The sequence below is a fragment of the Melospiza georgiana genome, chromosome 2, assembly GCF_028018845.1.
Source record: "Melospiza georgiana isolate bMelGeo1 chromosome 2, bMelGeo1.pri, whole genome shotgun sequence".
Classification (NCBI taxonomy): domain Eukaryota; kingdom Metazoa; phylum Chordata; class Aves; order Passeriformes; family Passerellidae; genus Melospiza; species Melospiza georgiana.
The window spans coordinates 104450693-104471327 of record NC_080431.1 but is presented as its reverse complement, the minus strand read 5'-3'; the positions used below and the strand labels follow the sequence as shown (position 1 = coordinate 104471327).

At 36.6% G+C, this 20635-nt stretch overlaps 1 protein-coding gene across 3 annotated transcripts in view; it reads right to left on the bottom strand.

Annotated features, from left to right (window-relative positions):
- CDKL5 (cyclin dependent kinase like 5) overlaps positions 1 to 20635 on the bottom strand; it is a 132174-nt gene that overhangs the window by 41427 nt on the left and 70112 nt on the right. For all 3 annotated transcript variants that reach the window (XM_058018877.1, XM_058018880.1, XM_058018879.1), the window contains exons 4-8: positions 14134 to 14179; positions 11017 to 11153; positions 7928 to 8048; positions 6764 to 6823; positions 1287 to 1377 (exon numbers count right to left, since the gene is read on the bottom strand). In XM_058018877.1, the coding sequence (XP_057874860.1) occupies positions 1287 to 1377; positions 6764 to 6823; positions 7928 to 8048; positions 11017 to 11153; positions 14134 to 14179 (455 nt within the window). The remainder of the gene's footprint in view (positions 1 to 1286; positions 1378 to 6763; positions 6824 to 7927; positions 8049 to 11016; positions 11154 to 14133; positions 14180 to 20635) is intronic.

The following is a 20635-nucleotide window of genomic DNA, read 5'->3' as shown; positions in this document are numbered from 1 at the left end:
TGACTTTATTGACAGAGTAATTATTACTTCACTATTCACCTGTTCAAAAAATATCTAGCTCAGTGTTAATCAAATGTTCCAACAAAGTCTTGTTTCCCAGGAGCACTTAACGTGGTGCTTAAAGACTTTTAGGAGTGACCAGAAATGTTTTGAGTCATCCCGTGGCTAACAGTTCCTTGTTTTAAGAATATGTATATATAAATACACATGCACTGTATATTGGAATTGTATTCTAGGAGAGCATTCACATAGTTTAAATTAATGCTCTGTTTAACTTGACTGTAATGGGAAGATCACATATCACAGATCTCCAATTTTTCCTCTTTCTTTGCCCTTGAATTTGTTCATTTAGTATCTCATTAATCTGTTCATTTAGTATTTCATGATTTTGTTCATTTAGTATCTCAAAATCCGTTTTACCTTGTGAGATAGTAAAATGCTCATTTTACGGATGAATAAAGGAGCAATACTAAATCTTCTGGCTACTCATGTGACTAATACTTCTGCAGTCAATGCAATGGTAACTTCTCAGTGCTTTATTAAAGTGACTTATACAGCATCCTTCAATAAATTCTTCCTAACTAGTAAAAAGCTAGCACCTTCCTTTTTGAGTGACTTCAGCAGGGCTGGCAAAGGGTAACTACAAATGAAAATCACAGCACAGAATCATAGAAAGTTTTAGGTTGGAAGGGACCTTGAAGATCATTCCATTCCAATCCCCCTCACCTGGGCAGGGACACCTTCCACTAGATCAGGATACTCAGAGCCCCATCCAGCCTGGTCTTGACACTGCCAGGGATGGGGCACCCACAGCTTCTCTGGGCAACCTGTTCAGAGCCTCACCACCTCTGAGCAAAAGAAATTTGTTCCTAATATAGTTCTGACACAAAGGATGAAGCTAACAAGGAATGTTGCATTGTGAAAGCTGTACTGCCATTGCTATGTGATGTTCCCACAGGGCTGATGGAACATTCCGGGCTAGAGCACTACCATGGAATCCTCTTCTGAAAGAGCTGGGGATGGGGTGCAGGAGCTGAAAGTACATCCTTTATAATTCAGCTTAATATTTTTATCAGTTAAACACTGCTTATCTCAAGACAGGTCAATATGTCGATGATTCATACTGACTTACTGGAAATGAACAAAAATTAATGAAAATCTGGAAGCTCTTGAAACCTTGCCTTTAAATCAAACTCAGTTCTCCACAGGCAAAGCTTACAAAAGGTGCTGAAAACCCCTATTAAATCAGTAGAGGTTTATTATGGCAGCTCTCAAAGTGTTCTTACCCAAGCAGGAGTTCAGGTGAGCGGTACCATCTGGTAGCCACATATTCTGTATAGTTAGCATTGCTTCCTTCAGAGAGATTCCGAGCAAAGCCTGTCAGAGAGACAGTGAGAAAGACTTTATCCCATTTTAAAAATAATATCTGTATCAAAACTGATTTTGGCAGGAGGAGGTCATGTTATTTATATAGAAGCAAATTGTTTACAACCCCTGCTGCAGAATGATGTCTCCAACAACTGCTTGTCTAGTGAAATGCAAGCTTTTATTGATACAACAGTGAAAGTCAGCATGTCTGCTTTATTGACTCCCTTACTTGTGTGCTACCTCACAAGTCAGTGGGGTTTTGCCATTACTCTGTATGATATTCTGTAATCAAAACAGACTGATAAAAGTTAACTGTCAGTATGCCATGTCAGCTATTGAAATATTACACTAAATTTCACTGAGGTGCTGTTTGCAGAAGAAGATTCATAAATTCAGAAACATTACACATGCTTGTGTACTAGACTCTTCTGGTCATTGATCCTAACTACTACTGTCTTTGATTTTTTAAACTGATCAAAAAATGACATATTATTCTCATCTAAGGACATTCCCTCCTGGGCTTGGCAAGGAAAATTATCATCTCCTCAAAACTGCAAAATGCAGGAGTCTAGGAAAACCAGCAATACTGTTTATATCTGCACTTGGCTCACTCCACATGTTTTGGCTTCCCAACTGCTTTAGTATCATATTCACAACAAGATTCTTCATGAATTAGGATCAGAAAGAATGTCCAAATTAACTTCTTTATCCACATAATTTTAAGAATTTTAAAAAAAATTAAAACATATACTTATTTGCAATTGTACCAAAACTTCCCTACTGTCCTAAGGTGTACAGTTATGACCACTGGCTGACAGACAAGTGTCTGGAAAATCCATTTGTAGGAATAATTTGAACTTTTATTTTCATTCTCCTCCATTCATTAAAAGTCTGCCAAGCACCACAATAATGTTACTGAATTTTTAATGTAGAAGTACTCCAGGACAGATATTGGCACAATTTTCAAAAAGTATCAAGTCTCGCTGTTTTCAAATAAATTATTAACAATTAGGTGAGACAGACAGACAGATCTCAGCAGCAAGGCTCCACATGTGTCAGCTCCTCACTAAAGCTCAAAATGAGACAAACTTTTGGGACTGAAATGCAGAAGCAGCATTTCCAAGATGCTTTCTTATTGGGATGTGGCAGTAAAACACAGTTCAAAATTTCCCTTCAGTGAAATCACTGTAAATCTTTCCATTATTGCATGATCAATGAAGAAATAGTAAAAATTCCGAAGTGGTGCAGAAGAATAAGGCATAACTTTATTTACTGACTCAGTAAGTGCTACTTAAATGCAATACATGTTTTTCTTTATATCTGAGTTCCTCTGCAGAAGCTGCCAAAATTGCCTTTTCCATTCAGCTATGTTCTGTAAGGTTGTAATTTAAAAAGTTTTAAAATTGCTTTTAGTATTCTGAAAGTGCAAAGCTGAGCATGAAGAAGCCCAATTCCACTCACCCCTGTGGAATACTAATTTACTACAAGATGAAGTAAAAATTTGGATGCAGATTATTATTATTATTAGACTAGTGACCATAGAAAACAATTATAAATTTGTTAATGACATAGGTTACAGCTGTTACTTTTTGCAAGATACCTCTCACTTCAAGTGTTAGTAAAGTAAAAGATGGGATGAATATGATGAGGAATGGATATTTCAAAGCTATTCAAACATAAGAATTCATATCTGTTCCCATAAAGTCCAATGAACATAACTGGTGCCGCTGCAGAAAAGGTGGAACGGATTTTTTTAACTTCTAACATGGGGATTGATTGAATTTTGAAATATTACTACATTTAGAACTGCTTAGGCAGCCCCATTTCTGTTTCAAATTACAAGCTATCTGATCAATCTTGGCAGTGGAAAATCTTTCATTCATGTGTTCAAAGAACAGAAGGAAGATAATCAGGAGCTACACCGAAGAAATGGGACAGTCAAAATGTGGGAAACCCCAGGCTGAAAGGGGGAGGGGAAGAAAGGAAAAAAGTGGTAACATAATAGAAATAAATATATGTGTTGATGTAACACATGAATCTGATAGCACATGAGCTCCTGTGCATCAGAAGAATAAACAGGTGAAAGTTTCATGCTCCTCCTTCCAGGCCAGTCCATTTGAACTTGGTCACAGACAGGAGCTATTATGTCCAGAAACAGCTAATGTAGCCTGAAAAATCAACCCCTAACTTTACAGGCCAGGTGCTGCATGGATTTGATGTGGCAAGATGATGGCAAGACAGAAAGCAAAGTTATAACTGTGAGCTTCAGTGTCACCTCCTTAGTGTTGTGTGATGCCTTTTCAGATTAAATCTGCCCTGACCCCATGACACCATGCAGAGAGATGATGGACAGAACTAACAGTTCAGGAAAACACATCTTTCTATGGGAACAATTATTTCTGGTTATGATGGAGTTTGCTTATTTTTCCATCTTCCAAATTGTGCTGAGGTATCAGGAATGTAGAAATAAGAGAAGGAAGCTAGGGAAGATTAGATCAACTCTACACAGCAAGCAGAACAGATTAGAAGATGAAGATAGGAGGAGATTTGGGTGAGAGCAACTATGAAATCAATAGTTTGCCTTTGCAAAGGCATCATGCTGCAGAAAGAAAAAAGCAAGATCAGAAATTTCAGGAAAGGACCTTAAACAACTCAGAACATGGTAGGAGAGATGTCAAGGAAAAAGATGTAAGAAAAAAAAGGAGGAGGTTGTCACTTTCTTACAGAGTAACAAGGTACATTTAAGTTAGATACAAGGTAAAGCATTCTAATCTTAATGACATCTAAGTACTTTAATAGATGCCTAGGAACACTAGGGAACCTCTATTATTCAGAATTTTAAGAATATACTAAGCAAACACCTGTCAAGAATGACACAGACATTCTTAATCCTTTCTTTGAGTAGGTGGAAAAACTAGAGGATTTCTTGAGGTCTTTTCCAGTCCCTTGTTTCACGATTTCTATGCTTACACACCATAGAGAAATTAAGAGGTTGCTAAAACAAGCAATTTTGAAGGCCTGGTGTTGAAAAAGCAAAACACACTAGTCAGAAAACAGAATTATTTCCAACAGCCAGATGCATCTCCTGTAATCAGCACTTTGTACTGTTCTCTTTTTCCACTTCTATTGGCAGAAATGACACCCACACAACATGTGTCCAGGCAAACACAACAACCAATCTCAATTTTATTTAGCACGGTATGTACAGAACACATGGCACAAAGATTATGAAGAATTATCCCATTAAAAATTTATGATCTTTTCTGTTCAAACTGGTTTTGTCCAGTGGGCTATTGCAAAGGGAGGCATTATTCTTTTCTTTGCATTTGTAATCACATGAGGAATGTGACATTGTACCCGTGTTCCAAAACATGAATCGAGCAAGGTAGTCAGACAGGATATCATAACATGCTACAAGGCAAATCCTTACATCCTAATCTCTGCACGTTCAGGAAACACTTGTGGTTAACACCATTCTGACATGTACTTTACAGTAATAGCTTAACCTACCAGCAATTATGTCAATTAGTAATAACACTAAAAAATTAAAACTGATTCCATCTTACAAGAGTTCCTCAGAATTTTAAATTCAACTAAACCCGAAAGGCCAATTAAAATTAAAACTAACCCACATGCACATTAAGAACCACAGAAATACCTGTAACAGTTTTCCTGCCTTGATATTATGCTGATCACTCTGAGTACACTGTGACTGCACATCTTTTCCAGCAGCAGAAAGAGAACGTGGCTGGAGCACACAGAAAGCCAACAGACCACAGAGAGCACCACTGCTGGCAGAAATCACACCACCTCTATCTGTGCAAAAACTGACGTCCAAAACATGAGCATACCATTCGTCTGGCTTTTTATTTTCCTGCAATTCTGCTGCACAGTGGATGCTGACACAAGTTCCCATGCAGAGATCTGTCAGCTGATGCCATGTGACAACTCTAATGGCATTATCTACAAGCAGGGCCATCCCTCACCCAAAAACAAGGAGGGAGGGAGGGTGTGGGGTGTACAGCTCCCACAAAGACCCACTCCTGCTCCTTACTCCCACTGGCTTGTGCTGAGGTCAGCCCAGACTGGGCATGCACTGTGCAGGGACAGCCTGTGCTGGTTGCTCAGCTCTGCACAGGGCAGTGGGCTGGTCCCTCAGAGGGGTTTGCTTGGCAGGGGTGGCACCCTGGTAATCAGTGTAAGGTGAGGGAGGGCAACCACAGCTGTGCAGACAGGAGGCCTGTGGGTGCCAGAAAGGCAAAGGCACCAAGAGCACCACACAAGAGTATCCTGATGTTCTGTCAGAGCCGGGCAGTACCTTACACTGCAGAATAAATGGCACTGAATGCAAAGAACTTACATGGACTTATATAAATATTCTAAGGTTTTTCCTAGAATGGTTATTGTTTCTGAGTGTTTAAGCAAAAATGCCTTTAGGATTAAAAGAAATAAGCAGCACTGCAAATGACAAACACCTTTCTTGTCTTCCTTAAGAACTATTTTCATTTATTTTGTTAGTGGCTCTTCTTTTCATTCAAAATTGCAGAGGTTTGAAATGACAGCTTTTAAACTGTTCTTACTGAAAAGTGCCCTTGAGGAAACACTATGGAATTGGCTTTTACTTACCAAGCCAAACTGTAGGCTTTTCAGAGGGAACAATATTTTATTCTGTGTTTATGTAGCATTTAGAATAAAAATACAGATTGTTGGAACATTCTGCCCTGTTGTCTTCTTGGATTACTCACGTGGGCAAAGTTCGCCTTGTACTTGGGTGATGATTTTTCAAAGCCTTACAGCTGACATTAAACAGGCATTGGTAGGTCAGAAAACATTAAAGTTAACCCAATGTGTACAGCTCTGACTCTGACCTCCAGTCATTCTGTCATTAATCACAGCTGGACATGTGATTCCTTAGTTAAGGTAACAAAAGAATCTATAAATGCACACATAACATTCCACAAAAGCCAATGGTTCAAAAAATACATGGAAAGTACAAGTGTACTGTGTCTTTACTAAACAAGTAATAATTATCTTTTCTTTTAATACACAGGCCAGATAAACCTATAGTTTTGCCAGCCTCCTGATCAGCTCATCACCTGTGCTCCTCTCAGCTGAGCCTCAGCAATGTCAAAAGCAGAAACCTTGTCTAATACAGGAAGGGAGAAATGCAGTGTTTCTATAGACATGTTAACACAGGTATTTCACAGGGTATGCAAATTAAGACCAGAATTCTTTCAAATTAAAATACTAGCCCCAAACTTGAAACAGTAATCAATTCTGACTGCTGCAAGACTTTTAAACAGTACATACTGCAGAACTCTTACAAAATAAGGCAAAACTGTACTGCAAGAGATTTTCTTTAAAAGGGTAAGTAACAGGTATCTTCCAAACTTACCAAAGTCACACAGCTTCAGAACATCATTGTGGCTTATTAAGAGATTCTCTGGCTTGATATCTGAAGTATCAGAGTGGGTGGAAAGAGAAAAAAAGCTATTAACTTCTCTCAAATTTGGACTTTGTCAACAAATATTATTTCATTATAACTTATTTAGAGATATTCATGCAATCATAAATGAAGCATTACAAGAGCAACTGCTGAAACAGCTCCCAGCAATTCAGTTTGTGAACAGGCAGAATTAATTTTCTGCCTTTTGAAGTCTTCTAAAGTGTTTCCCAACAAAATATGGAAAGATAAAATGTGCTTACAGATATTCCTGGGCAGAAAACCAATACCCATCTTTCATATTGCAAACTAATAAAAGAAAGGACTGATATTCAACTATCCAGTTAACCACTAAAATATTAAGCATGTTGTGCTCAACATTTTCAGTTATAATGATCATTTGATCTTGTTTAGAAAAAGTGTCTTGCCCAGTTGTAAGCCCTTTTTCATTCCTCTATTATACATATGGTACATTTTTCAAATTACACTTTAAAACTATTTTCAGAATCATGCTGGTCTTAAATATAAAAAGCACACTATGAGAGGATTTTATCTTATTGGAAATACTAATTAAAATGTTACTCTTGCAAAGTCACAAAGCAAAATACAATTTTATTGAATCAGGATAAAGTACATAAAACTAGATGAAGTAATTCATCGATATGTGTACTCTAAGTGCTTGAAGCTTAGGGAGAAAGTAAATATACAGAACTGAACGTCCAGGGAGCTGGGAGGAACTGCCTCAAGAAGTAAAACAAGACTTTATTTTTAGGTTATTTTTCTTCTAATATTCTATTATCAGATTCAAAAGTGAAATGACTGATTGCCATGAAACGTTTAAAAGAAATCCTTTTTCTTAGACGCTGTCTGTTCCTGCAGTTTCAGTATGCTGTCCTTATCACTTCCCAAAGACAGCGGACAGCAAACTTTGAATGTAGATGAATTTCATTTTAAAATGATCTGGAGCCATGCAGCAGACTTAAACCCAGCCAAATTTACTTTTTTTTTTCTGTTGATAGAAAGCGCTTATATTTATGGTAAATGCAAATTACTTCAAGCTGTAAGATGTTTCCCTCTAGAAAGAGCCTTATTCCACGTGGAGAAGTACACACTTACCTCTATGAACAATATCATTCTTATGGCACCAATGAATTGCTTTAATCAGCTGGTAGATGTAGCTTTTCACTTTTTCTGGTGGCACTCCATTTGGCATTTCTTCTAGCAATTCAAGCATATTCTAAACATTTAAAAGACACATCATTTAAAAGAGCTGGACTCTAGCTGCTGGAAGATAACATGCTTTCAGCCTTCTTGAAGCAACATATTTGGGCTAAAGAGCTCAGCTATGGAAAATCAGTAGTTTAACATTCAGGGAGTGAATTTTGATCATAAGCATTCTCCTAGTTGTTTTCATTCTGGAGAAAACAGTTGGGAAGACAACAATCCTAAAAGGAAGACAATAATCCTAAAAGGTGAACCACAAATATGCCATAAGTCCTTAGCAGACTGCCAGCAAACCACTTTTCCTGAAACACCTGAAGAGTCATTGAGTTACAAAACATTGCTTAAACAGAAACACCAGGTCAGGTGTGAGGCCATACAAAAAGTTTATCAAATCAAAGCATTTTGTAAATATTCAACAATGGTTTAACACACTGCTCTCTTCATTAGGTTAATTCTGCCACTTTGACACCATGCAGGGCCACCATGAACCACCAACTGTATCTGCACATGGATGGATGTAAAACAACACAAGCATCTCACTGCAAATGAAGTAACAGATATAAAAATGCCTCACAGGGGCATAAACAGAAACCTAGGGAGTATCCTATACTACAGATCAGTTGTAGTGATCTTGGACATCTTGGCACTACAGCAACTACGGCCAACTATTTTGTGGATATAAATAGGAAAGAAAATAAACTTACTGTTTATACTAGTACATTTTCTCTTTGAAAAAGAACACTTAGATTCCCATTATGTTAACAGTTGTCTCTAATTTTGCACAATTAGAAGTACAATGAAGTTTGTATGCTGATTTCTGAAATAATAATGGGCAGCAGCAGTCCACTTGAAGAGAGGGAAAAAAACTCTTATTTACTGAACACTGAAATAAGAGTATTTTAGCTATATTGCCTTGCACAACTCATTTAATTAAGGATTTGAGCATTTGTAGATTTTTCATTAAAAGTAAATTTACCTTGTCTTTGACAAACATTTTCTTTAGCTGTAAAGTAAAATTTTTGAGGTTTCTCTTGAAAGATGTTTTAATGAACAGTAGAGATTTTGATGATATTTGAAAATATTTCTAATTTTGCAGTTTGGCAGTAAATACAGGAACGTATGTGCTTGAGCATGAGTTTTGTTTACAAACACACTTCAAATCTGAGGGAAGGAATTTTCTGTTAAGAAACCATATTGATTTCAGTTAGATTCTTGTCCACACAGAAGGCTGTGGATCTGGATAAGTCAGTCAAGAAGTTAGTGTTACAAATACAAAACAAAATAATAGCATCAACACAGGAAGATATAATCCTACATGAAGACATTAACTAAGGGGATGATGAACAAAGGAGATTAGACTAAATGTGAATTTAAGTAATCTGGATTTCAGTATTGCAGAATTAACATGCCCTGAAGGACACATAGTGCTCATTACCAGTTAAACAAAAGATTAGTCTACTCTACCACATTTTATTTAATTCTTTCTACTTTTCCCTCATCCAAAGAATTCAGAAACATCCTGGTCTTCAAAGAAACTATGGGTGACAATACTTAAGATACCTGAAAATAAGAAATGTTTATTTATTTCAAAGTTTAACTGAAAAGAAAGGTGAACATTAATACAGAAATGACATTATGTACAAACTAGACATGGTGCCTATCTTTATTACAAAATTATTTTATTCTGATGTAAATAATGATAGATATTGCAGCCTGGTGTTTTTACTGATCTTAACCAGTTTTTTAATATATACCCCTTATCAGATCAATTAAATATCTTTTAGTTATGCTGCTCTTTCAACCCACTTCTCCAGATAGTTTAGTCAAGTCAACTACAACAGAAAATTAAATATATGTTCTAAGTTGGTACATGATCAAAGACATTTCATGTGTCTGGAACAATTACAATGAACATGGGTGAAACAAGTTAAACTTTGTGTGTTAGATCCAAGTAAAATCCACATTAGAAATTGCTGATCTGCTGGTGGAAACCAAAACTGATTTCTGCCAAATTGTGGGCTAATATAGGTCATCTCACATTATGTAGTTAAGTTATACTACAAAGTAAGTTGTCAACTTGATGTAAAAGAGACACCATTTTAGGGTGAGAAATTTTTAGATGAAAGAAAATTGACTGCAGAGGACTAGCACTCAGCTAGACCTCAACGCCACACTGGCAGGAAATTAAATGAAAATTTCAGTCAAAAGAACAGTAACTCATGAAGGCTATAGACATATTTAAACCTGCATTTTCTTTCACTCTGTGTATCTGAATACCATCCAAGTGTTTCTCTGAAGAATGCTAAATGGTTAGAATTCAGAGGGAAGGTCTACCTTCATCAGGAAGGTTGCAAAAATGACAAAAGACCAATCTGTTCAAGGTTGTTTCCCCCTGGAAACAGATCAGGATGCTTGGCAGTAGTAGGCCAATCTAAGGAAATTTTGGAATAGTTTCAAAATGAGGTCAGGATTGGAGTTAATGACAGTGGTCTTTGCCAAATCCCTCTAAGCAACTATTGATAGTGGCCTTGTTACAGAAATACACAAACAAATCCTATTTTTAACAGGGAAGGGTGGAGAAAGTTGAAAGAGATTCCAAAGTCAAAAGTCGATGATCTTGTTTTAAAAGACTACGTCAAGACTCATTACACAACATAACAGGACAGTTATCCAGCTTTACAATTAAACTGGATTAAAGAGTTCAGATGGAAATTTTTCTTCAAATCATATGTATCCCAGTCTGCATAATTTTTAACATGTTGGCATTCACAAATGGAAGAATTTTTTAAAATTAATACCAAGACATGACACAAGAACACCAGTAATCAGTGTTGCCATCTCACAACATATTGTAATAAAGTTTCTGCTGCTTCTCTTTAGAGATTAGGATAACTTAATTTTTTTCTTAAAAAACAATTTTAAAGACATTTTTAGTAAGCTGAGAATATAATTGTGGCAAGGATACGACAAACTCAACTCACTTTTTCCACATATTCAAACACTAAGTATAATTTTCCTCTTCTTCTGAAGGCTTCCTTCAGCTCCACAATGTTCTCCTGTTTCAAAGTGCGAAGCATTTTAAGCTCTCGCAAAGTGGTTTCTTTGACTTCTTCATTTTCTAGAGTGTGAAGAAAAAGTGACAGAGTAAGATGATTAAAAAACAAAACAAACCCTCCAAGTAAAAAGCGTTATAAAGATTCATTTTGAACCACTGATTAAATTCTCTGGTTTTAGACACTACTGAGAAAAAAAAAAGATTATTTTCCAGTGTGGACTCTCTGTTTGCATACTTCTGCATTGGAAGAGAGGTAAATACTGACTGTGCTTATTATACAACCCTCACAGATTTCTCATCACTTCCATAAAGGTTTCCTGTGGCTGAGAAAGCAACAAATTGTTTGCATTTCTATCTTTTTTTATTATGAAGGAAAGTAATATGCTTCAAAAAAACATTCATGTGTGCGCACATGCTATACCCCACAAATACACAACACACACATTAACCACTGGGAAGGTTGTCCTCAGCAGAAACATGGGAATGCAAAATTCATCTTTGACCAATACCAAATAAACGCAGTTGATTCTGAAATAATTCTATTTTCCAAAAGCCATGAAAAATTATAAGACTGAAGATCTTTAAGTTCTGTAGGTTCCCCTCGTGGCTGTCAAAGGAAATTCAGCAATGCCAGACCAGTGTAGCAGCCACAGGAGGCAGTAGAGTAAGTATTGATGCAACGAAGTCCTGAATCTAATTCAAAGGAGTCAAGAAATCTACCTGTTTCGTTAATTAAATGCAATTTTAATTTAACTGATTTGACAATTTAATTGTTTGAAAGGTGTTCAAGAAAGGAGGAGTGCTTCACTAATGCTTCATACACTGCTTATCATTAAGGGGCTCAGAACTAAATAGGTTCTAAAGGATACCAGCAATGATATGTTAAGCAAACCTGACTATTAGGTTTTATTTTTCATTTAGTAAAATGAAATCCATTAATTCAGTAAATTTTCTCATGCACGTAGAAACAGTATACTTAATCACTTAGGACTGTTATCTACAACAGAGAGTTACTAAATGGGAAATGCTTGTTTTGAATAAATTCAAAACTAAATCACATTTACAGGTTGTGTACCACAAAGACAGTTAGAGGAAGAAGAAACAAGAAATTGTTTTCCCAAGGCAAAAGGCCAGAAGAGAACAGCAGGGGAGAGCAAATAACACTGGTCAGGCAAATGCACTGATCATCATCAGAAGAGAGAGGGGGAAAATAAAAAATTGAAGTGCAACAGGAGGGAAAAGGAAAACAAAATACTATAATCACAAATGTTTTGATTAAAAAATATATAATTTAGAGCAATCTAAATCTTTTCATTTTAAAACTGAGTGCTTGATGTTGGCTTGCATCAGCCTGATTGCATAATCTCGTCTATAAAAAAGACAGTCACTTTCCAGCACATTTAGTATTCATATGTCAAACAACGGCAAAAATTCAGTGAAACAAAAATGTCAATAGAAACAATTACAGTATATTCAAACTTCTAATGAACTACCATATTAACAAGACAGATGTGAAATGGGCTGAATCAAATCCATCAAAAGAACTTCTGTCATATTTCCAGAAACTCGTAAACAACTAGCTACAAATCTGAAAAGCAGTCATCAGTCATGTAAACTGATATTATGTAATACCCTTGGAAAGCCAGACCTAATGGCAATGCTGCATTTTTTGTTTTCATTTTTTGGTAGACAAGCTAATACAATAATCCTGTTTAGGGCTTAATACTGAGATTTACTTCCTAGGATCTGTACTGAATAGCCACAGCAATTCCAAAAAGCAATTCTGAGAGACTCTTGTGACCTGGTAAAGATGGTCACCACAATTAAGCTATCTTCTACATCCTTGAGAGGGATTTAAAACAGATTTCTGAACAGCAGAGCTAAAACATTTATCAAATACACTCTTCAAGTGTCTGGGAAAATGACCTGCCAAGCAGAGATTGTACTGTGCAAAACAAGATGCAAATCAGACTTTGCTGTGTCTGACTGAAAAATATAGCCCTTGTAACCAACACCACCTTCATGGCCACCAGCAATACTGTAGGATAGCAAAACCAGAAATTTTGCTAAAATAAAGTGTCTGCTGTTTCTTTAAACACCATTGCTAACTTTTGACTAAAGCCTCAGTACACAGCAAACCACAGCAGCATCACTTCACACCAGGATCATCCTCTCACACCTCACACTTCTTGTTTGTGCAGGTCTCTGGGGCTCAGGGCTGACTTTGATGCACTCAAGGCACACAGCTGCTCTCATGGCTGATTGTCAGTGCTGCCTATGGATATGGATTTGGTGATTCCCTGATCCCAAGTGTAGGTCAGAGAACCAGCCTTGTCTTGTACAGTCCTTTGGGTTTGTTACTGTTGGGTGAGGAATGTGTGTGTGGAGTACTCAGAGTAATTCCTGTGTGTCCTGCCTTCCCTCTTTGCCAGCAACACTAATCCTTGCAGAAATTGGCTCTCCCTCCCTCTCAGCAAACTCAGCAATGCTGCAGAGTACTCAGGGTCTGCAGTGAAGGGGCAAAGAGCAAGTTCCTGAGGAGACTGAAGCCCACTGAAGTGAGGGCAGAGCTGCTGCCTCACACCCAGCTCCCTCCATGGATCCCTGAGAGCTCCCAGATTCATCTTCCTGTGACTGAACTTCCCAACAACTTCTTCCAGTCTCCTCCATTTGCAACTTCAAGTTGCTCTGACATTTAGAACCCCTCTCACAGATGAAGGGTGATAAAGCCTAAGGACTCTGCAAGTCACTATTACAAGAGGACTTTTCACATTTTCTGGTCACATCCAATCTCCAAATGGTGCATCTTACTACCATGTACAACACCACAATTTCATCCACATTAAAACAGATGCATCAAATGTAGTTATCTAATTAAAGTGTATAATGCAGTCTTTAGGAAGGTATGAAAGATCAAGTGCCTTGAATATTTACAGAGCTAATAAATTATTATCTTTTTAAAATATGAGACTTGTCATTTTAACTAAATAGACATTAACAATGTAGTTACTGACATTAAAGACCATGCAGCAGAAAAGCTTACCTTCACTGTCTTTGAATTTCTTGATAGCCACAATTTCATGTGTCTCCTGCAAAATAAAAGCAAAGAAATGGAAATGAGCAAGATTTTTTGTGCATTTTCTCTTGCCTTTTTTCCCCTGAGCATCAGAGGAAGGAAAAAAGAAGAAAAAGGAATTTCACAACGCAAAGAAATAAATTTAAAATCTGGAAAATACCTCAGTGATCAGGCCAAGTGCAACACAAACCCACACACAGCAGATATGTCACCATTAGGATCCCCAGTACAAAAGCAATAGAGTTCATATTTAAACACCTTGTAATATATAACAGAGAAATAGTCAGAAGTGTTTTTCCTGTGACTCTTCTTCCTTAGTTATTCTGAAGCTCTAGCAATCCTTCCTCTAACCACAGTATGAATATGGGTGCTTATCTTTATGAGGTGAACTGAAAACACTGTGCCAGTATAAGACTTATAGTCAGACCTGTGATTTTGGTGCTAAAAGGTTTTGGGCTTCAAAGTTCAAACATCCACAAAAAACACAGTATTAAGAAAGTAGCTTCTCTGTGCCTCCTTTTAAAAATTTGTCATCTTAAGGGAAATCTATCCAAAATGGGCATCAGTAATTGCATGTGGCAGTGTTCAACCATGCTTACTGAACAGTCATAAGGGATAACTTCCTGATGTCCTTTGCACTCCTCTAGCATTCTCTACTCACTAAAACATTTTTCTGTTTAAGTTTCTCTCTTGTGTGAGCAGGAATGCATTTAGCACATGGACAAAAGGGAGCCTAGTTCAGGTCTGTTCATATAATGATGCAGACAGTGAACTTTAGCAGCAGGACACGGAAGAAACATTAAAAGTGGAAGAAACAAAAGTCACAGGGTAAGGGCTTGTGAGCAGACAGGCAGGAGGCTACCCGAGTACTTGATGAGCTAGCTCTACCTTGCACACCTTTACCAAACATCACAGTTTAAAAAAAAAAAAAGCAATATCCCACTGTTAATAGCATACAAAGACCAGATTGGAGGATAGCAACAAAAATGAAGCCATTCTAGAATACCTGAAGACATGCGCATAACCAGTTACTGAGTAACACAAACATTTACCCCATTTTTCATTTCAAATAATTCTAACACACGAACCTGTAAAATACCGGATCCCAATTAAAATAAAAGCACATGGAAAGAATGGTCTGAAATAAACTGAAAGACTTATTTTACTAATTATATTTCTACTACTGAGTTATAGTATTGTTATATTTGTTATATTTACTAATTCTAGTTCTAGCAAGAGTAGTACTATGAAGGAACATTAAGAGGATGAGTAAATTTAGTTTATTTGACTTCTGGTATCTACTGATAGGTGGTCTGGCTAATTAAACCACTGAATGATTTTTCAGGCAAGGAACACTGTAATTGCCCTAAAAAGCCTCTGCTGACAGTATTATGCCTATGCTTAGACAGCCTGCATACAGCACTTTGCAGATGATCCGAATTTATCTATTAGTATTATATGTCTATTTAACATGAGGTAAAAGAAAAATTTCTAGATGTTTCAGCTACAAAAAGGCTGTGTTTTTATTGTCAAAGTAATAGCTAAGTCCACTGAAAGAAATATAGAAGTTGAAACATGTATCTTCACACAGACAGCAATTCCGATTCATTCAAGAAAACTAGTCCAAGTGGCCTCTCTGCCATATCTTGATTACATGGAATGTGATTACTTTGGAAATTAAGTTTTAAAAGCTCTTGGGTCAAGGTCTTTCAAAGACTTGGGTAAGATATGCTATCAAACATCCTGGAGGATTCCAACTATTTACAGTACTTAAAGCATGAGTGGTTCTAGGAACAAAAAGAACAGAACGACCTCAATAACAGGGATGAAAAAGTTACCCAAATAGTTCCAAAAAATCTAACATTTAAGAAATTTTCATTTACAAAGCTTTGTGACTTCTACTATTTCATTAAACCAGTGAAATGACCATTAATGGTGTCATAAGGAATTAAGAAGTATACATGACACTTGCCCTATCTTTTCAAAAAAATCCAACAAATAATTTTTAAATAAGCCAAAGGGAAACAGCAGCAAAATGAGACTAGACAATAGGTGCTTTAGGGAGTCGCCCTAGTAACATTAGATTCCATCTTAGCAAGGAACATTCTTGTCTAGGTTTCTCAGAGAATTTCATCCTATGTAAATTACATTCTCTGGGAATGTGCTACTGGTGAAGCAGTCAAGCCAAGGCTAAAATGGATACAAGGACATTGAAGATTAATATCCATAGATTATTAAATACATTGCACCTGCTTGACAAAAAGTCTGAAACTTCCCCATGATGCAGAACACCTCCAGAAGACCTGGGGTGCTCGATCTGACAGCACAGAAAATTACAGCCAAGTGCACATTTCTCAGTTCTTGCTCATGTGCTTTAAAACAACTAAATGGTTTATATGAAGTGACATAAAAAACAGGCATCCCTCATAATTTTAAACTAGTTTCAAATTAAATAACCCATCTGAAATGGCCTGTTCCTGTATTTCCATTACGCCTGCTAATTTTGAACAAGATATCTGTTTTCCACCATTTTTTTTTTTAAATGCAAGAAATAAAAAGAGGAAATTTCAAAAAAATTGTCTCAAATTTGTCATCTATAAACAGAATATCCTTCCTTGGGGGAAGGTACCAGCAAGAACTCAGTCTCCTGTACCCTGCATGATGTTGCAGGTCAGCAGCATATGTAAACTGTGTAACACAATCAGCCATTGCACATAATTTTCCTTAACATAAGCTAATAAAGAATTGAAAACATGGAATAAATTTTGTATATAGATGAATACAGCAGGCATATATTTGAGGTGGTAAAATACCCTTTCTGGGTTAGGAGAGACATTTTGGTCAGATACAGGCTAAACCTGAAGTTTCAAACAAATTTTCAAACCATGCACTCGGTACAAAGCAGACACCCCATTGCTGAGCCCTGAGAAGATGGACAGAACAGGGGATACAAAGAAAAGCAGAGGAATGAAGAGGAATTAAGAAATTCAACAGTGATAATTCAGACTTCTGGGCAAATCTGAAGGGTTCTTTACAGATTGAATTTAGACTTTGTTACTTAAATGTCTACTTACAAGACATGTTGGAGATCTGAGCTCTTTTGTGGATCTGGTTTTCTGCTCTTCAAAAACAGGCTAAATTGGAATTCTCCAAAATAGAATTGTCATTCACTAAAATGCATTTTTTTGCATTTCAAGGGGTGTTCTTTCAAGATTTTACTATGAAACAGAACAGTACTGAGAACAATGTTCAGCTTGATTGTGGAAACCTACTTACACAATAGCTCAGTATCCAACTCCTAGCATGAAAATTATCATTGACAATTCAGTGTATTACCGAGGTAGATAAGCTGGTACTAGCTGATTCCATGTTTGATTTGAATGAATGCCAAAGAAAGAAAAAACTCATATAATCCTTTCTGATCTCTACTACTTACTACTACCAGCTTATATCATGAAGGAGAAAAATTTGAGTTTGCTTAGCTTAGTAATTTTGCTTCACTCAGCTACATCTATTACTAAGCACCTCATTACATGTTCTAATAAAAAAATATGGCCTCAATATCTGAATTTACAACAACGGCAAATTTGCAAACACAGAAGTGAAATCTCTCTTAACATTGGCACTACCTCTGATTATTGAGCATGTATATTATAAACATGCTGTGTTATAAAACTACAGCAAGAAGAGTTTTAAAATTAAACATACTACAAGAGATTGATATTACAGAAAAGACTTGGTGTAAAAGTTAAGGATGTACAGGAACTGGTAATTCAGACTACATGATTACACGTGTCTAAAATGGGGCAAAATATGCTCTTCATGTAAAAATCTGCAAATGTCTTTTAATGAGGCTAAGACAAAAATTTCTGTTCAATTTCCTTTACATATAAATATAGTGATAGAGAGGAGGAAGGAGATACCTGCTCATGGGAAAAGGATACCTCCAGCCCTGGAGGGAGGAATCACTTCATATTAGGGCTCAGTCCTTTCCTATACCTCAAAATATCTGTGGGAATTGCCTCTGGAGAAAGAAAAAGCCCCTCTCTGCCCCTTTAACCACAGAGGAGAGCACGGCTACGAGAGCTGAGCATTTTCACTGCTGTGCTCCTTGCCACCCACAAGCTTCTCTCCAAGGTTTCCTCACAAGATTGTCATAGCTGCTGTTTCCTGTCATCACCATCAAGAGTTCCTAATTCAAAACTATTTAATTTTATCTCATTTAAAGGACAGAGGTTCCCTATTTTTCCACTGTGTCTACAAAATTTATATGACTGAAATCACTTTTATTATTTGTAATTACAGAGAGCACAAGACAGAAGTGTCAGAACAGCAGAGTAATGTATCTCTGTTGTTTTCTTGAAAGATCCTTGATGGGAGTACTCAAGGAAAAAGATGCTGCTTAGCATAAATCAAGATCTTAGAAAACAACCATTATTGTCTGAAAAGAGAAAACATAGCCTATTCTTGAAAATGTCATGTTACAAAAAAAATCTCTTTAAATGTTCGTCCTTATTTTATTTCAAAGTTTCTGTGAGGACTTTTCTTACTTTTCCTTTTGCAAATCATGGAAAAGCTGACACACAGCACATAACAAGATTTTTGAAAAACAGGTAAGACTGACCTTTTGAAAGTTACATTGTTCACCTCTAATTTTACTGCCTCACCCTCTATGAGTACAAGAATTTCTCAAGCAGGGATTTTTTTTAAGGAACTAAAAGAACAAATGTTTATCAACAAATGTGAGCAGAGATAGCAGCAGTCAATGCTGAGCACAACCCATGCACAAGCTGCATATTGCTGCCTTTACTCAAGCCCTATTTAGTACATCACATCAGGATTTTATGCTGATGTATTAAGTGAAACAATAAAATATGATATAGCAAGTTCTGTGGTTGCCTCATCATTTCCATCAGTACAAGTGTGAGGCTGTTTAGGCCCAAAATAAACTTGTTAGAAAAAGTTAAATCAATTGTATTCTCTACTCACAGAGAGCATTCACATGTCAGAAAAATTATTTAGAAGTGAGCAATAACCTGGTTTGATCCTCACTGATCAATTATCGCATGTGTACAATTTAGTTTGCCATAACAAAGACACACATTAAAAAAAAAAAATCAACAAAATTCAGCCAAACATATCCAATGGCTAATGTCTTTTCAGAACAAAGTAGTTCAATTTTACTCTGACTTGCAGAAACATTGCATAATATGTTCTACAACATTAAAGTATTTAGAACAGATTTTTCAATAATCTTGATTTTGCAAAATCCCAGAACATTAAGCAGTGAGCCACAAGGCAAGAAAACCTCAGAAAACCACTACAATATGGTAAAGTATTTTTCATCAGTTGCTTAAAATGAAGCTTAAAACAAAAAAACAAATAACCAAAAATTTTTTTCAAATTTACACTCAAAACACGAACAAAATATTAGCATTTTAGTCAGATCAATGTATCATAAATGTGATATTTTTAATTACAAAAGCCAGGAAATGAATGTTCTGAGAGGTCACAGGCATCATTACCTGCAATTATGCCAGGTCCTAAAGTCACTGCCCAGACACTGTCCTGACTCCATCTCCATTCTGCCTTACACCACCACCACCACCTTCCAGCTGTCTCAACACTTTTGCTGGCAATTACTTTCAAAATCTAGTGGAGTACATTAAAATATTCTCTAGAGAGAAAGATGTGCAAGATGATGCAATTTCTTTTTTCAAACAGTTTGACAATATGAAGTCACAGCATACTGTGTCTTCTTCTACACATAAAAAACTTTAGAGAACTTCCCTCAAGAGATGCTTCACTGTTTCAGCCTTCTGTTCCTCCCTTGAAAAAATTGAAATTCTTCTGTTTATCAGCTAAAACCCTCACACTTGGTTTATCTAAGCAATATAACTCTTAGCATAGGAGAACTTTCAGGAAATTACTTTCTAATCTAAAAGTCCTATTTATTTTTAGGAAGAGACAGAGTCTTTCATAAATGATGACAGAACAGTATGTCTGAGTTATCACAATGCCTTTATTTACTGGAAAATTGCTTAGAATTTTCCAACACACATATGTTGGAGTTTACTTGAGAAGAAGCACCTAGAGTGAATCACCACAAATCAATTTTTTATCTCTTGAAAGCAGAATGTTATTTACTAACCATCTAAGTGCAGGGGAAGACTCCTAATGGAACAAAGAGTTCTATATTTGATGTGCTGCTTTAGGGAAGATGGTCACACTGTCTCCTCAGGAAGAACAAGAGGACTAGGGAAAGCTTAAACCACTCTAAAAGATTTTCCAGGGGAACAGCCATACAAGCTCAGCTATTCCACTGGGGAAAGAAGCACAAGAAAAGGCCAGAACCTTGAGCAAACCTACAAGTTTGACAGGAAATTACCAGTAAGTGCAGGTAATGATGGAAAGACACTTTAAAAAACATCATGCAGATGGAAACAGTTTCTCTGATTTCTTTATCTAT